Source organism: Panicum virgatum, chromosome 1K (assembly GCF_016808335.1).
Source record: "Panicum virgatum strain AP13 chromosome 1K, P.virgatum_v5, whole genome shotgun sequence".
NCBI classification, from domain to species: domain Eukaryota; kingdom Viridiplantae; phylum Streptophyta; class Magnoliopsida; order Poales; family Poaceae; genus Panicum; species Panicum virgatum.
Genome location: NC_053136.1, coordinates 37,673,965 through 37,695,212, shown reverse-complemented (window position 1 = coordinate 37,695,212; position 21,248 = coordinate 37,673,965). Strand labels below are relative to the sequence as shown.

At 45.4% G+C, this 21,248-nt stretch overlaps 3 protein-coding genes across 3 annotated transcripts; 2 read left to right on the top strand and 1 right to left on the bottom strand.

Moving 5' to 3' along the window:
• Positions 1-10,429: 10,429 nt before the first annotated feature.
• Positions 10,430-12,569, top strand: LOC120705877. The gene is made up of 2 exons (XM_039990414.1): positions 10,430-11,049; positions 12,423-12,569. Exons 1-2 carry the CDS (start codon positions 10,519-10,521, stop codon positions 12,444-12,446), a joined length of 555 nt encoding a protein of 184 aa, XP_039846348.1. The 5' UTR covers positions 10,430-10,518; the 3' UTR covers positions 12,447-12,569.
• LOC120654985 (glutathione S-transferase T3-like) lies at positions 12,472-14,602 on the bottom strand. Its single transcript, XM_039932702.1, has 5 exons — positions 14,465-14,602; positions 13,756-13,891; positions 13,322-13,666; positions 12,553-13,047; positions 12,472-12,486 (listed from the first exon to the last, which is right to left on the bottom strand). Exons 2-5 carry the CDS (start codon positions 13,882-13,884, stop codon positions 12,472-12,474), a joined length of 984 nt encoding a protein of 327 aa, XP_039788636.1. The 5' UTR covers positions 13,885-13,891; positions 14,465-14,602.
• A 4,056-nt stretch (positions 14,603-18,658) lies between these two features.
• On the top strand, positions 18,659-19,171 carry LOC120654980 (SKP1-like protein 1A). Its single transcript, XM_039932687.1, has one exon. It carries the CDS (start codon positions 18,659-18,661, stop codon positions 19,169-19,171), a length of 513 nt encoding a protein of 170 aa, XP_039788621.1.
• The last annotated feature ends 2,077 nt before the right edge of the window (positions 19,172-21,248 follow it).

The window sequence follows — 21,248 nt, the reverse complement described above, 5'->3', positions numbered from 1 at the left end:
TAGATGATGGATTATTTAATGGCATGTTGCATCTTAATCTTGGTTATCTTTCAAGTGCTGTTGGAATCGAGTCCTACTGTGAATAGATCTATTGGCTGGTGAAGTTTGGATTAACCTCTTGCTGTTAATGTTTCTAGATTGCAACTTCCGGGCGCATCGTTATGGTTTCATCTAGAAATACTGATGGTCATGTTAGTGGAAGTTTCATTGGTTTATGGTCCTATTCATGGTGGAGCAAGGGCTCAACGGTGTCCCGTCTTGTATCGGCTTTTTAGCCGATAGCTTTTATGCTTCATCGATCGTGTGGATTCGGCTTGTCAGTTGAATGGTAAAACTGACTGGCACGCCCACGCACGCCGCGCGCGCCAATTTGTGTTCTATACGACGGAGTAAAGCAGATCTCCTAGGCCCTTGTGTTGATCAACACGGGAATCCATCATCATCAGAAATTTGTGTCAACAGACACAGTTGCCAAGACTGATAACTAGGTAAATTTGTCAGCTGAGTTTCATGGGATTGAAACTCATCTCCCATCCCATGAAACTCCCTCATTCTCTCTCCTTATCATATCAGCAAAATTGATGATATGATATAGAATTTAGGGTTAATTGTATTCGTGCTATTATAATTTTCCAAGTTCTCCGATCTGCCGCTACAATTCATCTATTCCAAATGATGCCATTAAAATTCTTATCTTCTTTGAGGTGTGCCATTTTATATGTATTTGATGCTCTTGGACTCACCCGCAGACCAACGTATTCCTATATCGCCTGAAATGCCCCTCCTACAACCGGACTAATGTGTGGGCCCGACCTGTCATCTCATTCCTCCTTCCTTTCTTCCCCAACCCATCCTCACGGACTCGCTGCGCCATCGCCGGGGCCGCGAGCTCCTACGCTGCGCTCCTAGGTAGCACGGCGGCAGGTTCGGCGCTGCCCTAGCCCCTCCTCCATGGGAGGCGCTGCCGCAACAAGGGGGAGCTCACTGCTCAGCATGCTGCGCGTCGACGCAACAGATGGTGGGCAGCGCCAGCGCGCGCACGGGGTCCACGCGGATGCCGCGCACACCGTGGCCTGCGTGGAGCCCGCAAAGGCACGAAGCGTCACCGCCGCCCACGACGGTCGCGAGCGCCCCGCAACAACCCTTGTCCGCTCAGCCACGACACGGCACGCCGGAGCGGTGCCGAGTTCAGGCTGTCCCTGGCTTCCAACCCTCAATCCCCACTCCTCGTAAGAATCCAAGAGCCTCACTATATTGCGTCCGATAGGGCACTGGTGCTGGTGACCTGGAGCCCTAGAGAGGAAGGGGACCGACAGGTGTGCAGGTAAGACATTGGCGGCCGTCTCCTCGGCATCACTCAATCCCGTGCCCCGCCGGCCAGTCTGAGAGAGTCGTAGCCACCTGACGCGGCTTGCAGAAATAGACGTGGCTAGGAGCACGAGTACCAAGGTTGGCATCATCGCGATCGTGGCATCGCCGCCGCCGCCGTCGCTCCACCATCTGCCACGACGAGGGGCAGCGCCTCCCATGGGGGAGGGGCGAGGCCAGCGCCGAGCCCACCGCCGTGCTACCCAGGAGCGCGGTGCAGGAGCTCGTAGCGAAGGCGATGGTGCAACGAGTCGACCAGGATGGGTTGGGGAAGAAAGGAAGGGGAAGGAGGAAGGAGATGACAGGTCGAGCCCACAATTAATCAGGTTGTAGGAGGGGCATTTCAGGAGATACGAAAATATGGTGGTCTGCGGTGGGTCCAAGAGCATCAAATACGTATAAAATGGCATGCCTCAAAGAAGATATAAACTGTAATGGCATCATTCGGAAATCGGAATAGATGAATTGTAATAGCATATTAGAGAACTTGAAAAATTTATAATGGCACGAATCCAATTAACTCTAGAATTTAATGCCATGAAACTCTTCATGAAACCCATTAAGACTGGTCTAATTGAACTAGATGTTGTTCGATCTAGTCCGCAATGTGTGTTAGATGTTTTTTTTCGCAAGGTTATTTATTTTCCAACATAGAAATAGTGGGTGACCCAGCCTGGCATGAGAAGCCTGAAAACCTTGGCCCGACAACTCTTCGTAACTGGGCTTAGGCATATTTTTGGACCTAAAAAGTTCTTGGGCTTTTCACCAGCTTGGCACAACTCTGCCCCGTCCTGACTTTTGCTAAATCTACTCATAATCTGAGGATCAATGGTGGTCACCTTTAAATGATAGTGATTGACAATGTTGTGTTGGATTAATGTATCTCTTGGCTCGTGATATGCAGGTGTAGGATGCGACGTGGTGGTCGACGGTTAGTGGTGAAGGGCGAGCTCCAGCTTGGGTGTGATGAACCACATGCGGTGATAAAGGGCAAGCAAGAGGTTTGGCACCGATGCATCATGCTGTGGTGAAGGATAAGTGGAGGCTTGGTGCCGAGGGACCTGAGGAGTCGGGACGAAGTCATTGGCAATCCACATGGTGCATGATCAGAGCAAGAGTACATGAAGTGCGAGATGGTGATGAAGACGGCGTCGGCCAAGTTAAGGAGGTCGGCGATGGCAAGCTCGAGTAGGCTGCCTGTGCGGCGGGAGCGCGAAAGACTTGAAGGCGTCAAAGCTTGCGCGGAGGTCTGACACACGTCGACATCGGAGATGGCAGGTTTGCCGGTTTGGACCTCAAAACCGGCGGCGCGTCCGGTACGGCTGGATGGCGATGATGGAGGGCACGTGGCGCCATCGCGAAGCTTGTGTTGAGGTGAAGCAGAGTCGTGAAGGGGGCGTGTTCGTCTGGTGATCCGTGAAAAAGTTGGACGATTTTACCCCTGTATGGTATTTGGGTTGTATGCTTAATGGAAGGGCGTTTTGGTAATTTCCCAGACGCCTATATATAGGGAGTGGGCTGGTTTAGGAGGCTATCTCTCTTTTTGAGGTCATTTCATTTGTGTGAGAGAAGTGGCTTTTGTTTGATCTTTTTTGCCATCCATGCTTTGATTAGGCTAGAGGTGGCATGTAATCGGATCTCATGAAGCAATCCAAAGATCAATCTCATGTTCATCTTGTCATCACGAGTATTTTTTTCTTTTTCGCTATCTTTGGGTGATTTTCGGATGATTTTTTGTTGGTCTCTTTTGGTCGCAAATTGAGGCAGATTTTTTGAGGGGTTTTGTTGCTAGGATCATTGTGAACAATTTTAGTTCAATTCCCTGTCAAATCTCTCTCGAATCAGCTTGGATTTTGAGTTTTCCATAAATTTGTGTTTTTTGCTAGGGCGCTTGGTTTTTCTATCGATTCGTGATGGTTACTTGATCTTTACGGATCTGTTACGTCTAGTAACCACGCATCTATAGCTGAAATTTCATCTCGATTCATTGAGTTTTGAGTGAGTGTTTTGCGTTTGAAATTTCGGAGTTCATTTTGTTTTCCCCCTTCTCTCTTTTTTTTATAAGAACCCCCCCCCCCCTCTCTCTTTTGTTCTTGTGGTGCAGGAACAAGCAAAGCTTTGTGTGGAGAGTGCTCGGCGCGCGGCGGCACGCGGCTTGGGATGCACGGCTGTGGCACACGGCGGCGGCGCTCGAGCGAGCGCACGCGTCTGGCTCGTGCTGCCTGGGCACGTGGCTCAGGAGCTACTGATCCAGCAGGGGATTTTATATATCTTATGGAAGATGGTTAAGCAACTCATCTATAAAATCCACTAAGACCCAGCTAATGGTCCATTCAACATTTCACCGGTAAAAAAATGTTGAACCAATATTACACCTTCTTCTCCAGCGCCGGTGGCTGGCAGCAGTGGCGGCAGAGCGGGTGGCGGCGCGCAGCGGCGGCGGTGCAGTACGCGAGGCGGGCGGGGCACGCACGAGGTCGGTTGGGAGAGAGAGAAAGTTAGGGTTTGGAGTGGATTCAAGGGTTGTGGTTGTTTTGCAATAATCTTAAACAGCGGAAGGTGGGGAAGAAAAATTCTTCCGGAAGATGTATAGAATTCCGGGCTCCAGCAAGCCTGCAAAAGCGGCCCAGGAGGGGCACTGCCAGCCCACCTACGGGCAAGCAGACCGGGTGTGTACGTGGCCCAGCTCGCGGGGCCAGGCGGCAGGCCGGTGCGCCTAGCTCGGGGCAGGCCTTACTCGCACGCTGAGGGACAGCTACAGCAGGCCGGGCTCGGTGCACCAGCCCACTCGCAAGAAGGCAGCTGTACACAAGGCTCAGCAACAGTACAGTGAGCTTTTGTCATCTATCCTGCTCACCTGTTTAGGCCAAGTTAATTAGCATTTGTTCTTACTAATCATTATCAGTTGCATGCTTAGTTGAGTTATTTTAATTAGTTATTTTTGCTATTCTTTACATGCTTAATTAAGAGAACTCTTTTGTTCTGACTTGTTCCAATCTTTTGGTGAGACTCTTGATCGGTCTTTTAGACAAACTTTGCTTCCGCTTGGTTTTGAGATGTGCTAATCATTGTTAAACATCGCATGCTTAGTTAATTGAAGCTTTTGTGGTAGATTTGGCTCAAGTTGTTTGTTTCTCGATTGCTTCCTCTTTGTGTTGTTTTTCCGGCATTTTGGTGAATTCTTGCTTCGGCGTTTTGGTAAATCGTCGCTTCCGCTTTGCGTAGAGCTTTTTCTAACCGTTTCTAGGGTGAGCTCATCATGAGTTGGCTTGTATCACCTTATCAATTAGAAGAAAGGCGTGTTGGATTGACTTCGGGACATATGCTTTGTTCTCATCAAGAAGAATTTTTTAAAGACTCATTCACCCCTGGTCGCCGTCCCGATCCTTCATAATCAAACTATGAAGAATGATTCCACTCGAAAAAAAAACTATGGAGAATGAGATCAACATCCAAAGGCCAAAATGCCAGTCTTTTCCAATTGATCTCCACGTGGAAACCGTGATGCGCTCTATGCAAACCAGAGAAGCTCATGTATGGCAAGAGGATGGTGGAAACTTTAGTACCACTGCCTCCATTATGTTTTGATAGCTATATTTCATCTTGACACAATGATTAAGAAAAAAAATCTTACTTATTATATGATAAATGCAACACAGACTTTTTTGTTGGTCCTCTAATATTTTAACTAGGAACTCCTCGTTAGTAGTGCTATTTATTGCCACAGCTCATGATAATAGTAAATATATTTATTATTTATGAATATTTGATTTTTTAAAATATAACTATCAAAAGAGAATGGAGGGAGTATAAGGGAGAGGATGACCAATTCAAACACGTATGTTGTCTCCACTCCATCAAGTCATGTCTATGTTGAGAGAAAGGAAAACACGACTTGCGCATGCACGTTCAACTTGCAGTGATGCGATTTCTTTTTTTTGCAGCCGCATATATATGGAAAACTAATTGGTTTAGATAGAGATTGTGTGGTTCCTATATGTGGGACTTATTGGCTAGCAGTGGGTTTCTTTTGCAGCATTATTTTTATCGAATACTTCTTCCATTTTAAATTATTAGTTGTTTTGATTATTTTAGATGCATAATTTTTGCTATGCATTTAGATATATATTATGTTTAGGTGTATAGTAAAATTAATGTATTTAAAAAAACCAAAATGACGAATAATTTGGGACAGAGGGAGTAGTTACAGGTCCGAGAGATATAGAAGTCTAATCAGTTTAAATTCTAACCGTTACACGAGTTTACAGTTTTCCTCATATATGCGATTTATTATAACGTCCCGCCTCCCCGAGGCCAGACCCGCTTACATCTGGCATTTTTTGTAGGACATAGACTGCCCTCGCAGACCAACACAAGTCTTTTTTGCACACTTTATCCTCACTCATGCGCACCCGAAAAAAACTTTCCGGTCGATCACCCATCCCCAAATTACTCCAGGCCAAGCACATTTAACCTCGGAGTTCTCTCTTAGGGTTGACCGACGAAGACGTGATGATCTCGCTTACAAAATGGATGAACTGCCCCTCAACCCGCACGCGCCCGTGCGCCGACTCTCGCGGTTTCATGGGCGCGTGCGGGTCAGGGGCAAGGGCATGGTGTACGGGCACGTGGCGGGTCAGTGCGCGGGCATCTGGGATGCGTCGTTGGCAATGGACGCACGAACGTGGCCAAGAGAGAACGTTCCTAGCTTGTGGTTGACCGTCGATCTCTAAAGAGGATGAGGATGTGACATCCGGCCCAGGACTTAATACGATTAATAGGATACTCATAACAACAAGTTGCAACTTTTTTTTCGGAAACCGATCTCCAAAGAACTCCGAAATTAAGCGTGCTTGGCCTGGAGAAATTTGGGGATGGGTGACCGACCGGGAAGTTCTTCCTGGGTGCGCAAGAGTGAGAACAAAGTGTGCAGAAAAGACTTGTATTGGTCTGTGAGAGCAGTCTATATCCTATAAAAGCTGCCAGATGTAAGCGGGTCTGGCCTCGGGGAGGCAGGACGTTACATTTATTAGTCGATGCCAGAAACGCACACGTTTGGATTTTGCTTTCTCGTTGCTGCGCCCCTACCGTAGTCCTTCGCGTTCCCGGGATAGAAATGCACAATGCGGCAAATCACCTGCCCAACTCCACGATGGGAGTCTTTTAAATGTATATCATTAAGAAAGTTGGTCTTTATATCCATACCACTAAAAAGTTCGGAGACACCTATGTACCATCGCGTGAACTTTTTTTGACGTGTGTACCATTTTGGACGGATGGACCGCTAACAGAGGGTAACGGGACTGCAGAAAGACCATTATACTCTTGGGTGTCAAAAATTACTTTGCCCTCCATCCCATTCTGTTTTTGCCTCCAGAGGCAGAGTGCACGTCCAAAATTGCTTTGCCCTCTATGCCACTCCACGCAGAAAGGCAATATACTTTGCAATATGGTATTTTTTTTAAAAAATCTTACACATAAATTACTGTGGTGACAAGTGCGATTCACCTCATCTCAACATGAATTTCAATCTTAATTTTTCACTTTATCGTTCTGACAATCTATCACAACCTTCAGAAGGGCAAAGACATGAGCCAGAGCCAATCACAGGTTCACAGCTGACAAGGGACCCCTAAATGGAGCAGCAGAACACCAATAATAGGATCAAAATTGCAGAGACCGAGCAGGAAGACACAAAAGGGGAGCAGCGAAACTGAAGCCTGAAGGCACTCGGGCCTGAAACCGAATCGTGTGTCACCTCTGGTAATGCATCTGGTCGAGGATGACGACGAGCGGCGGCGGAGGCTGAAGAGCACCCCGTCGACGCGCAGCACAAGCGCGCTGGTGGCCGCGTCCGTGACGGCGAAGTCGCTCCCTGACATGCTCAGCGCCTTGGCCACGGCCAACGACGCCACGTCCGCCGCGCAGAACCGCGCGTCCACCACCCGCGCCTCGGCCGCGCCCCGCCCGCGCCCTGGATGCAGCGCCCTCCACGGGCGGCGGGCTGGAGGCGTGGGCTGGCCTGGCGCGCGCACAAGAGGGCGAGAGAGGGGCAGGGCGGTGACACACGGGCGGCGGGGCGGTGCCAGACGGGTGGCGAGACGGTGAGAGAGAGGGGCGGCGGGGTGGCTCCCTGCTGCTGGGTGCCAGTGGCGGTGGGAGGGTTCGTGGCGGCGGTAGGGTTCGCGGGGAGGAAGGGGGCGGAGTGAGGACAAGGACTCGCGGAGGAGCAGACCTGAAGGGGTAAATGGAATCAAGGGCACAATGGACAATTCCATATGTGGGTACCACCTGTCAGAGCCGAGAATCTGTTAAGTTCTAACAGTAGGTGGACAGAATGGTATACACGTCAAAAAAAAAAGTTCGTACGATGGTACACAGGTGTCTCCAAACTTTTTAATGGTATAGATATATGGACCAACTTACTCCCACGATGGATCGAAACCACCCAAGCAACTAAAACCCTATGTGAAGGACAACGGAACCCACATAGTTGTGAGCTAGCCTAGTGACCGTTGTAACAGCCATCGCAATAAGAGGACAATGTCAACAATGCGCGGGAGGATATCCATCTAATAACACCTCCTCCAATAATAGTACCAAGTTAGCTAGCTTATAGGAGTAAAATACAACATTTTGTTTTGGTAAAAGAGAGAGGAAACAGAAGAGCTATCTCACTGGATAAAAGAGATAGTCTCACAGTACACAAGATTATCTGAGGCTGATATGTAAGTCCGTCTATATCTTGAGTTGTGTGCTACGAGCTAAACCATTAAAGAAGCCACCTCTTATTCTATCTCTTAATTGCTATGAGATAGCGGTTGGGTTGGCTCAACTTTTGGAAAAGACATAAGGAGAACACAAACACTAAAAACATCACAAGTTCAACCAAAGGAAGTTTTCGCCTCGTGAATCCCAACATAGGGGTGATCGAGGGCGATAATTCCTCCAAGAAGGGAGTTACTCCCACAACTTAACTGCTGTTGACATTGGCGCATATAGGCCGAGCAAAGCTTTTGCCGACCTAAAATGACACAAAAATTAAAGTGGGTGTGTTTCATTCATATAGTCCTCCAGAAGAGTTAGATTTTTTTTTCCGGAGTCAAGTCCCATAGCTCACCAAAGTGTTTCCTTCACATGAAGTTTTCAACTCCTAACAGTCTCAAAAGTTTTGGTTATTTTCATGAATAGTGAAACCTAAGCACAAAAGTAAGGGCAGATTTTTCTTGAAAAGTCACTTTTAGTTTCTTTCTGGAACAACGTCAGTATACGATAAATTTAAACTGCATCAAATAATCCATCTTACTATTATTAATTGGAGACTTCTTTGAAGCCTCCACGTGAAGTTACGGATCCTAGTGTTGACACCATTTTTTGGCACGTGTCAATGTGATGATAAGCAGGCAGCCGATTGGGAATGGACCGGCGTTGGAGCAAGAAAGGAACAGGAGGCGTATTTGGGCCCGTGGACCAAAAGGAGTGTCACAGCCAATGGAGCTGAGGAAGGGCTGGCGAGATGATGTCAGCAAGTAATCTCATAGAAATTGTCTCATTTGTTTTAGGCAAGTTTGTTTATTTTAGTTCAAGTCAAATCTCGCCGTATCAGCGACGAGGTCTAGGTTTAGGCTATAAATAGCAGACCTCCGGCATTTGTAAATTTTGATCAACTACATCCAACCAAAACTTTTACATTCATCACATCTACCATTCATATAGGCGACTTCACCAAAATCCTAGTTGAAGTAGCTTTTTTTCCCTTTACGAGTTCTTCTTAGCAGGCACGTTTATCATTTGCTAGTAAGTTCCGAGTCGAGTTGCGCAGATAGGCTAAGGTTTATGGCGCATCGCTTCTTCTTCTGTCTATAATGCTCAAGTTATTGAACACGTTAGATCTTAGGCTTGCGGCGCATCGCTCCTGCTTAGATTTAATTTGTTCACCAATTTATCGATAAAAGTTAATAATCTGTTAGATTAATCCGTTTAGCTTGTTGTTGTTTTTATCATAAGTTATTGGTAATTGTTTAGATCCTGCTAGGTTAATCCGTTTAATCTAGTTTGTTTTAAGTTTTTACCACAATTTATCTAGCTTAGATCTGCTCGCTACCGGCTTCCTACGTGATCACATCACTATAGCCGATTGGATCTAGATCTAAGTGTTGTTCTGGAGCTGCGTTGCTTTAAACCAGCTTGTTCTCTCAGATCAGCTGTCCGATAACCGATTGCTGGCGTCATCGATATCGGCTAGCTAGCCGATAACTCCCAGAATTTAACGTTTATCCTCCTTATCAATTGTAGGTCAAATTAATTGGCATGCCAAGCACACCACACGCGCGTCGATTTGGATTCGGTACTTCGGAGCGAAGCAGATCTCCCCAGCCCCAACGTACGTGGAGGGTAGAGATCCGATCTGCAGATTTTTGCGTTAACACCTAGATCACTACAATATATATGGCCTTCTACGACGAATATCTCATGACAACAAACCAAAACGTCATAAGCTCATTCACTTTTATGACGTTTTATAGGAAGCCGTATAGTTTTGTGATGAAAGTTAGATATTCGTCACAAATTACATTTAGAAAACGTCATAAACTATTTCAATATCATATTATGACGGATACTCTTTCATTCTCACGACAATTACCGTGCGTCACAAATTTGTGACAATGTTCAATCGTCATATTTTTTTCAAGAGATTTTTTCAAAATAAAAGGTGTCCACTGCCTACTAGTTTGATGACTATTTGAACATGAAAAAAGTTCTTTTTGCCTCCCTAAACTTTGGGTCAAGTCTGCTTTTCCTCCTTGAACTTTGAAACCGGCTAACCGATCGCACGATCTCTTTGAGCAGGTTTGAGGGCGGTTTTACTATTTTTCTTTTATGTTTATTATAACTGAATTTTTGAAAAATTATATTTGGACTCCACATAAGTAGATATATGCAGTGAGTATATTGAAAACCTTTCTTTCCTGTGCGGCCCAAGCCCATCAAATTTCGGTGGCCCAGCTCAACACAGAGACGCACAACTAACTGATTCTAACCCTATTTCCAATCCACCCACCCATCCGCTCCCGCAGCCGCCGCTAATGCTATCTCTTCGTTCCCTCCCAACTCCTCCCCTCCCTTCCCCTGCGCGGAGCGCCGGCGGCCATGGTGCGTCCAGACGGGCGGCGCGCGGCGCGCGGCGGTGGGCAGCCGGTCGCGGCCAGGCGTAGGAGGCTGGTTGCGGCCAGACGTGCGCGGGCGGACAAGCGGCCAGGTGCAGGCGGGGGATGGCCAGGCGTGGCGGCGGGCGCCCTAGAAGGCGGAGGCTGCCAGGGGCGGGAGCCGGCGACCAGCGGCCGGTGGTCAAGGATTGTTGGGCCACCGTGTCGCTCCGCCGGTGATGCCCTGCGCGTGCATCTCGGTGCCTTCCAGCACCCGAGCCGTGGTCTGCGGGACAGCGGCGGCGGCAGCCTCCCCGCCGAGACCTCCCTGCTGCCGCCGATGCCTCCCCAGCGGCTGCCGATTCGTCTCTCCGGTCCGTGGAGGAGCCGCAGCATAGCCCCATGGCGACAGTGTGTGGCAGGGATGCAAGCCGCCGGCAAGGCGGCAACCACCTACAGGTTGTGGCAGGATGGAGCAGATGCCGACTCCACCAAATCAGCGTCGACTGTAGTTATTTGTCCTAATCAGAAAATGGTATAACACATTCCTTCTTGACCCCGGTTATATGTATCCAATACTTGCTAATACAATGCGTGGATGAAGTATGCTAGTGATTATTTCTGATCTTTTGTTTTCTAAGGAAAAAAACAGTGTGCCATGAGGTTATGCCAGTGATTACTAACATTCTACTATAAATTACAGTTCTTGTGGATGAAGTGTGAGAAACCTTTTTACATGATCTATTTTCCTTTCAAAAGTTAGGGTTCTGTTAGAATAGTAGATAGAATTCACTATGTCCTATTGCAATACGGATGCTTTTCTTAAAGCTAAGGGCCAACTGGTAGCTAATCACATGCCTGCCGTTCTAAAAAATTTGCAGTCTGTACTCAGCATTCACCATTCAAGCATATGGCAATCATGACCTGCATGCATGAGCCGAGATCCAACACATTTTGGCTAGAGTTGCTTGGTTCAGTGTTCAATATTCTAGCATGCTGCGAATGTGTGTGAAGTATAAAATCTTAGTAATTCCAGCTATTGTGACTAGTGCTAGCAGGCTTGATTCTAGTTATAGTTATTACTGTTATTGGAGCCTGTCATGTCCAGGGTTTTTTTCCCAACCGGACACCCCAAACCGGAGCACTCCGGTTCCGGTAAACCGGACCGGTTTGACCGGTTACCGGTAGAAACCGGTCAAATTCAAATTTGAATTCAAAAAACTTAGTTCAACCGGTTCGTACCGGTATACCGACCGGTTAGACCGGTTTACCGGTCGGTTTGACCGGTTTACCGGCCGGTTTGACCGGTTTGAATTCAAATCCAAATTTAAAATCGCATGTGTAACCGGTTTGGACCGGTATACCGGCCGGTTAGACCGGTTTACCGGCCGGTTTGACCGGTTTATCAAGTGGGCCTTAATGGGCCGTCTCAGTTTTTTCCTTTTCTTTTTTGTTTTAACTTTAAATGCCCGAAAAGTATGTTAAACGAACGAATTTTTGAGAAAATTTGACACCATTAGATTCGTTGCACCTTGAAGTATTTTTAGGAATTTTTTGGGAATTTTTCATTTTTTTGAATTCAAATTTGAATTTTGAATTTGGGCCGGTTTGGTACCGGCCCAAACCGGACCGGACCGGTTTGACCAATAACCGGTCAAACCGGACCGGTTCCCACCGGTAAGGGGAACCCTGGTCATGTCTCAACAGATGAAAAAACTTTGAGCATTACAATAATAGATAGAAAAAGGTGTATCTAATTAACTCGTCTAAGCCTGCATGTGCTATTTCTCATTTTTCCATGAGTAATCAGAGATGTAATCGTGCAACTCAGCATGCATTTTTCTAGAGTCATTAGCTTATAGAAATATAGAAATATAAAGAAAACTCACTATAATTTCATTTATGCAGGATGCACTGTTTTCATTCAACTGAAAGTGCTAGCTCTATATTCTGCAGATTAGCTTGAAGTTTGCTGAAAGTAGAATCATGGATCCAGATCATGTTGTTTTCATGGAAAAATGATTTCTATAAGAAATACCTTGCTTTGCATCTTCTCGACACCCATGGTCATGATCCGTTCTTCCCGATCTTCCTTCTGCAGTTGGAGCATCTCTTTTTGTACCTCCACTTGGGCTTTCTGGATTTGTAGTTGCTCTTCCTGTATAGTGAGTTTGCGTTCAGAGCGAGAAGCGATTTCTTTAGCCTCCTCTTCGCTTGCAGTCTGAACCCATTCTTCATAAGCGCTCCGATCCATGGACATCTTTTGCAGGACTTCAAAGCAAGCTGCAGATGAGGAAGAGGTGCTGTTGCGCGCCTTCTTGGCATTGTCTCTTCCATTTGGCCTATCAATTCGAGGAGGAAGCGTTGGGTCTACATTTTCCTCCACAGGTTGGACAGCCGGCTCCTCATTGCTTGCAGAGGTTGTAGCGAGCCACTCGTTCCACTTCATCTCATTGCGTAATATAAACCAACAATGAATGAACTTGAAAGTGGTACCGACAATTCCCTCATACATCTGGAGAGCGTCTTTCACCTGCACATACAACCATGGACTGAAGTTAAATGGTAGTCCAACTATAATACTAGTAGGCTAAAATAATAAGAGATGTTTTACAGACTGAAGTTAAATGGTAGTCCAACTATAATCTAAAAGGAATATGATTTAGTGTTCTTCAATTACTAATTTCCTTTGTGCTAGTCCAACTATATTCTAAAAGGAATAAGAGATGTTTTACAAACTGAAGTTAAATGATTCAACCCTTCTATACTCCAGACAAGAATTCTATTTTATCTGAGTGTTTCCTTACCTTGTCACCATCGCTCTTGCCACTCTGGTTTTTCCGTTCAATCTCAGAGTAAAACCCACAAAATCTTGAAGTATCCTTTTGGATATCAGCCCACCTATGCTGCAGGGAAGACTGGGACCTGGTACGTTCACTATCTTCTTCGAAGTAAGCTTTTATCCTTCCCCAATAGGATCGGATTGGCTGGTTGGTTCCCACAATAGGATCCTTGCTCACATTAATGTACGCTGAGCATAAGGATTCATCCTCCTTTGTTGAGAAGTTCTTCAAACGTTTGGAAGTTCCTTTCCTGCGTGCTTCGGGGGCGCTAGGTTGAGCTGGCATGGCAGTGTTCATGTTCTCGGACCCCTTTAAATGCATATAAGAAAATAGTCAGTGCTAACACATTAAATAATGTTTTGCCAAAAGAAAAGGGAAACACAATTTCAATGCCATACATCTGGAGGGAGGTTGTTAAGTTGCTGTTCAGTGGGCATGTAGACTTCACCTATGTCGATGCCAGGGGTGTAATTAACCTCACCAATTGGTTGAGAGGAATTACCCATTCCTTGCCACACGTTCTCCATTGATCCCCTGTCATATATGCAATATTCGCTATGGTGAAGACTAGAGCGTAGCCGAGGATAAAAATACCATACTATTGCCATCACTTGAGCACAAATAAAGAGGTTACCATATAAACTTTAACAATTATACATGCATACACAACATAATCAGCACATAGCACATGTCAAAGGTGGATAAAATCAAGTTTTGTCTAATAGGTTCTTCATGTTTTTTATAATTTCTGCTACACAATGGCAATCGTTGGAAGGCAAAGTGTGTCAACCTCTTAATTCAAACCTACATGATAATCTGCCTCTACCAAAACCCAAGATTTCAAAAACAGAGGAGATTCATTTGTGACATAGAAATCAAGAAATCTCGCGAACTCCTTTGACCCTTCTCGACGTAGGCATAGATGTTCTTCCCAGCGCCCAAATCCCTGGATGTACGCGTTCCCCACAAGGTGGAAAATATCACGGCGCCCCCAAATCCCTGCGTGTTCCCCACACGGGTGGAAAATAAACCGGCCTATGCATTTCATCCACCTCCAGATTGAGACCTATACCACCAATCCAGAACATGGGAGATCCAAGAACTCACCTTGTATCAGCTGTAGTCGCTGGAGCCGACGAAGAACTGGCACTCCCGGGTGAAGAGGAGCCTAGGGATTTCGTGCATCGTCCCTGCTTCCGCCTTTCTTGACCTGCTTCTCTGCTTTCCCCCTGCTGTGTGCTCCGAGATCTGGCCTTCAACTCTAGGTCCAGGCTTGTGGTGGTCTTGTGGTGGTCGGGGGAGGCGACCTTCGTGCTCAGGCGGAAGAGTCCGGGGCTGGGAAGGCTCGGGCGGAAGAGTCGCGGGCTGGGGAAGGAAGCAGTTGATTTTCTTGGATGCGGGGATGAGAGAGAATGAATGAAATTGGGGTACGCACCGGACCGATCCATTTTTTGCGCGCTCGCACCCGCAGTCTGCTGGACGCCGCTACAGTTGCCAAGAAAGCGAATTTTCCGCATGCGCATGCTGATAGGGGGCCTGCTGGAAACAGCCTAAGGGCCAACTGGTAGCTAATCACATGCCTGCCGTTCTAAAAAATTTGCAGTCTGTACTCAGCATTCACCATTCAAGCATATGGCAATCATGACCTGCATGCATGAGCCGAGATCCAACACATTTTGGCTAGAGTTGCTTGGTTCAGTGTTCAATATTCTAGCATGCTGCGAATGTGTGTGAAGTATAAAATCTTAGTAATTCCAGCTATTGTGACTAGTGCTAGCAGGCTTGATTCTAGTTATAGTTATTACTGTTATTGGAGCCTGTCATGTCTCAACAGATGAAAAAACTTTGAGCATTACAATAATAGATAGAAAAAGGTGTATCTAATTAACTCGTCTAAGCCTGCATGTGCTATTTCTCATTTTTCCATGAGTAATCAGAGATGTAATCGTGCAACTCAGCATGCATTTTTCTAGAGTCATTAGCTTATAGAAATATAGAAATATAAAGAAAACTCACTATAATTTCATTTATGCAGGATGCACTGTTTTCATTCAACTGAAAGTGCTAGCTCTATATTCTGCAGATTAGCTTGAAGTTCGCTGAAAGTAGAATCATGGATCCAGATCATGTTGTTTTCATGGAAAAATGATTTCTATAAGAAATACCTTGCTTTGCACAACTATTTTCTCCGGATTGTGTATGCTAGAAAATTTCTTTTTGTTAGAGGTTATGTATATTTTGTATGCATTGTGTAGCAGTGATGCTCAAGGTACCAGCGAGCCCAGATCTGCTGGATCCATGGCATGAAGGTGCCATTAGCCAGCAAGAACTGGCTCCAGTGTTCCCCATCGAATCGTTCAGTATGTAGTGGCATATACATCAATAGTTAAGGCAGACCTCTTTTTTCTTTGATGCAATTCTGATCCATGAGTCTATATCAATACTTTGCCATACAAAATGATTTTGTTGCCGTGTTCTATCTCTGCAGGAAACACTTTATTTTGATTAGTTGTTTACATCTTCCCTGCCATTTAACACTGACAGATTCTAAGTCTTAAATTTGCTTCTTTGATTATTATATAGATGTGAAGATAGTTGTCAATTAGAACTGAAGAAAGGACACTTGACATTCTCGAGGGAGAAGAAAATGACATGGAGTCTGAAACAATGTATCCTTCTTTCACTGTTAAGTTGATTTCAATGATGATTAGTTGATTTTGGTGCCTGATTATCAATTATCCTTGCATCAGTGCTACATGTTTATCTATGCATGTTAAATCAGTACCTGACTCTACATGTTATCCATTGGCCTAATAAGCTTTCATTCGTTGGCCTTGCTTCTACTGCTTGAACTCAAACATCTATGCTCATGGTTAGTTTCTATTACTTTGGTTAATTTCTAGGATCTGCCACTTACTATGTTAACTTTGATACTACCTACCAATTCTCTCATCCCTTAGAATTATCTAAAGTTATACATAAAATGATGTAATAAAAGAAGTACATGATCTGTTATGTCTATGAATTGGGTCTCCTGTAATGATTGATTCGAACCTGACAGCCTTATCTAGCTAAGAATAGTTTAGATGTGGACCATATATCCTCTTAAAAAAGGCATGATAAAATATTCATTTTGGAACAAGTCAGAGATGCTAAACACTTGGTCAACTTACTAATGTTTTTTTGATAAGGTACCTTACAAATCTACAGTCTTTGAGTTTGTTATGCTTGATTGCTTTGCAGGAATGGTACTTATAACAAAAGCAAATACTGTAACTTAGCATGTGCAGTTTTGTGACTAGAATTAGAGAGGCTGGGTTCAGCAGCAAAGTGAGAAAATGGATGACCAGAAGTTTGAGGAATCTAAAGCAGCAAGGGCAAATCAAAGGGGAGAGATTGAAAGTTTGAAGAAGCAAGGGGATCGTTTTTTTGGCTGAGTCCATAGAGTTATATTGGATGTTTAGTGAATTTGTTATCAAGTGACTTGTCTTGTTTTGGGGCTGTTTATAGATTGACTTGACAAGTGATGTTGGGCTGTGATATGCATATGAATTTGGTGGTTTTTGGACAAGTGATCTCGGGTTATAACAAATATTCTGTAAAGTGATTGATTTGCTATTTTGAATGAATATGTTGTTTTGAAGCGATCTCAGCCAAATCAAATAATAAGATTGAAAAAATGTGCTGCAATTAATAATTTGGATATTTTATGACGAATCAAATCGTCATAGTGAAGGTGCCACGTCATATTCTAGTCATCGCCACATCGCATAAGATAAAAATTTTATGGCATTTTCTATTCTACGTGGCACATGTACAGTCATCCAAGCGCACATTTTTGTGATGTTTCTTACTATTGATTATGACGAAAAATGAGTGCCACAAATTAGTAACGATAGAGTAATCGTCATAAAGTTTATGATGAAATAATATGTTTTTGTCGTAGAAGACATTTTATGACATGGTATAGGCGACGAAGCATTTTTCGTCACGCAAGTGTCACAGATTATGATAGATGATGAAAATACTACTTTCACTGATATAAATGAAATGTTGCGGAAGCCCATATGTGTTGTAGTGGATGGACATTTAAAACAACAAAAAAATTCTAGAAATTTTCACAAAAATCAGAAACATCCGCCTAGTTAATTCTAGAAATTTTCACAAAAATCGGAAATTTTCACAAAAATCAGAAACATCCGCCTGCTTCATGAATTTCACCAGCTCATCCACGGCTCCACCCGAACACTGCCCACTGTTCGTCGACCACGGGCACTCTATAGACCAGTAGCGCAGCCCAATAACTGGCCCAAAACAGCCCACAAAAGTGGAGTTTTGGGCCATGTGATGCAGGACACAGGAGCAGCAGATGAACTCTTCGTGCGCATGTTAGCAACTTTTTCTTTGCTTTTCTTTTTTCTCAGTCTCATTACATTCTTAACTAGTGATGTTCTTAGTTTTTAAAAATAAGTAAATGTGGAACTAGTATATTCAACATTATGAAATACCAGTTCGAAAACTTCTTCAAATCTAATTCAATTTTGAATAAACTAGTTCAACATTTTATACAGCAATGTTGTACTATTATGTCTAAAATATCGGGATAAAATATCCAAAGATCGGGTTTACGTGTCCATAAATACGGCAATGTTTGGGTTCACATTGCCGTATAAAATGTTGAAATATTATGTCTAAAATATCGGGACAAAATATCCAAAGACTAGGTTCACATGTCCATAAATGCAGCGGCCCGGTGGTGGTGGCGGCGGCGGTTTGGCCGGCGGAGAGGCGACACACCCGGTGGCGGTTTGGCCGGGCGGGGCTGGACATCCGGTGGGTTGTTGCCGGCGGCGGGAGCAAGAAGAAGGCCGGGTTGAAGGTCGGTGGTACGGCGGTGTGTGGGTGGGTGGCCGTGCAGCAGCCTGAGCCGCCGGAGACACAGGCGGTGGCGGGAGCGAGCACGTCGTGGGCTGCCATGAGCCTTCTGCGACATCTCACCTCCCAGTCACACGGGTTGCTCCAATAGGACCCGTCATTGGCATATACGGACCATTGTGCTCTGGGCCGTCGTGGGTTACAATTTAATATCCGGAGGCCTAGTCCGAGTCCATCACGGCCACGGGTTTGGGCCCACGCCTGAGAGGCAAATCAGACTAGGTTTCCGTTTCCCGTCGCCTCCTCTTCTGTCTTTCCGCACGTGTATAAATCTTCAGCAAAACCCTCCCGAAGCGGCGTCGCCTCGCTCGCTCCGATCGATCCCCTGCATAGACAGTTGAAACAGGTCGGATCAATTATCAATCAATGGCGTCCGCCGATGAGAAGAAAGTTCGCCTCCGCAGCAAGGACGGCGAGGTCTTCGACGTTCAGGAGAAGGCCATCGGCGCCTTCTCGGTCACGATCACGGGCATGATCGACGAGGGGCGTACTGACCACGACGGCGTCGTCGAGCTCCCGAACGTCTCCGCCGCCACGCTCTCCCGCGTCCTCGAGTACGTCGTGAGGCACTTCGACGCCGACGACTCCTACCCCTCCTCCTCTTTCAACCCCAGCGACGACGACCCCCTCGCCCGCTTCGACGAGGACCTCGTCAGCGTTGACAACGACAGCCTCTTCGACCTCTTGGAGGCGGCCAACTTCCTCAACATCGTCAAGCTGCTGGACCTGACGTGCAAGGCGGTGGCGGAGCAGATGAGAGGGAGGACGGCCGACGAGATCCGCGAGAAGTTCCACATCGTCAACGACTACACCAAGGAGGAGGAGGATGTCCGCAGGGAGAACTCGTGGGCGTTCGATGAAACCATGGACTATAGTTAACCAAAGCTTCAATTCGGTTATTACATGTTGCCATTGCTTGCGTGTTTCCGATCAGATGCCGGCCAGCTAGTGTCCCAGTTTTGTGCGTGTTTCTTCCTTAGTAATAGTGATAGATAGAAGAATTCAAGAACGACCTCGAAGAATTGGAAGTACTTTTGCATTGGGCACAACTCTTCTGCTGAATGGAACTTTTCCCTTTTCAGACCGAACAATCCCAGCTCGTTTGAATTGGAGCAAGGGAATGGGAGTTTAGAGATAGGAGACTAAAATTCTCTTGTTTCGTGGGAGGGGGAGTTCACATTGGATGGGGAAAGGGACACTACTAGAAAAGGCCATCGGCCCTGGCCAAAGGTACCAGCTGCTGTTGCAGCCGGTACCGGCTGCAACAGCAGCTGTTACTTTTGGCCATCGACCGATCTTGTGGAGGGCAATTGGCACCGGGTGGTGGTTCCAACCGGTTCCAATGAGTCACCATAGGAACCGGTCTAAACCACCACCCGGTAACAAATGAAGACTGCGCTAAAGGCACCGGTTTATAGGAATAACCGGTTTCTATGGTAATGTAACGGGGCAGCTGCCAGGAGCTCGGGCCTAAGGCACCGGTTGGTGCCTTGACCCGGTGCTATTGAATTAATTTTAGCACCGGGTCATTGAAATCAACCGGTGCCTTTGGCCCGAGCCTATAAATACCCCAGCCCCTCCCCATCTCAAGCTGCCGTGAACTCACTGTTCATGGCAGCTGAGTGGGGTGAGGGGAGGCGAATTTTTGCTTTTTTTTTGAAAAAAAGGTTAGTTATTTTTCTTTATAACTTAGCAATTAATTTTTAGAAACAATTATTACTTGATTTAGTTTATATATGTGATAATTATTTTTATTTGTAGCATCTTATTGTAGTTATATACGTTATCAATTTATTTGATATTTGAATACTATCAAATTATTGTATTTATATGTTTTTTTCAATTTATTTGATAAGTGAATAGTATCTATTTATTATAGTTATATGCATTATCAATTATATAAATATATTGTTATAAATTGGTAGTATGAATGAACTATTTGTACAGTACAATAATGTATATAAATGTATTGTGGACCCAGATGAGTCGCAATGGATGTACATGGCCAACCGGCGTTCAAAGGAGTTCATGGATGGCGTGCATGAATTTATATAAGCGGCCGAAAAACACAAGTATGGCGGTTTCGTTCGTTGTCCATGCAATTTTTGTAAGAATGAGAAGGATTACTCATCATCAAGAACCATCCATAGTCACTTGTTCAATAGTGGTTTCATACCGAACTACTATGTTTGGACCAAGCATGGCGAAAGATGAATTGTGCTGGATAATAATGTAGAAGAAGATGACATGATTCCTGACTTTGCAGCGAAGTTGAGGAAGGTTGCGAAACAGAAAAGGAATCGAGAGATCTAAAGCGTATGTTGGAGGACTACAGAACATTGTTGTACCCTGATTGCAAACAAGACCAAAAGAAGTTGGGTACCACATTGGAATTATTGCAATGGAAGGCATCAAATGGTTTGTCTGACAAGGGATTCGAGGAGTTGCTGAAACTTATAAAAAACTTACTCCCTGAGGGTAACACCTTGCCAGAGACAACATACGAGGCAAAAAAAGTTGTTTGTCCTTTAGGATTAGAGGCACAGAAGATACATGCTTGTCCTAATGACTGCATCCTATATCGAGGTGAGTATAAAAATTTAGATTCATGCCCTGTATGCAACGCATGCCGGTATAAGATCCCTCTAGATGATCCAGGCGATGTTGAGGGGATGCGTGTCAAGAAGTGGGTGCCTGCCAAGGTGATGTGGTATTTTTCTCTAATACCACGTTTGAAACGTTTGTTCATGAACAAAACAAATGCTAAATTAATGCGATGGCACAAAGAAGAACGTAAGCAAGACAATATGTTGAGACACCCCACTGATGGGTCACAGTGGAGAAAAGTGGACAGAACATTACCAACATTTGCAAATGATGCGAGGAATATAAGGTTCGGCTTAAGTACGGATGACATGAATCCTTTCGGTGAGCAGAGCAGTGGCCATAGTACCTG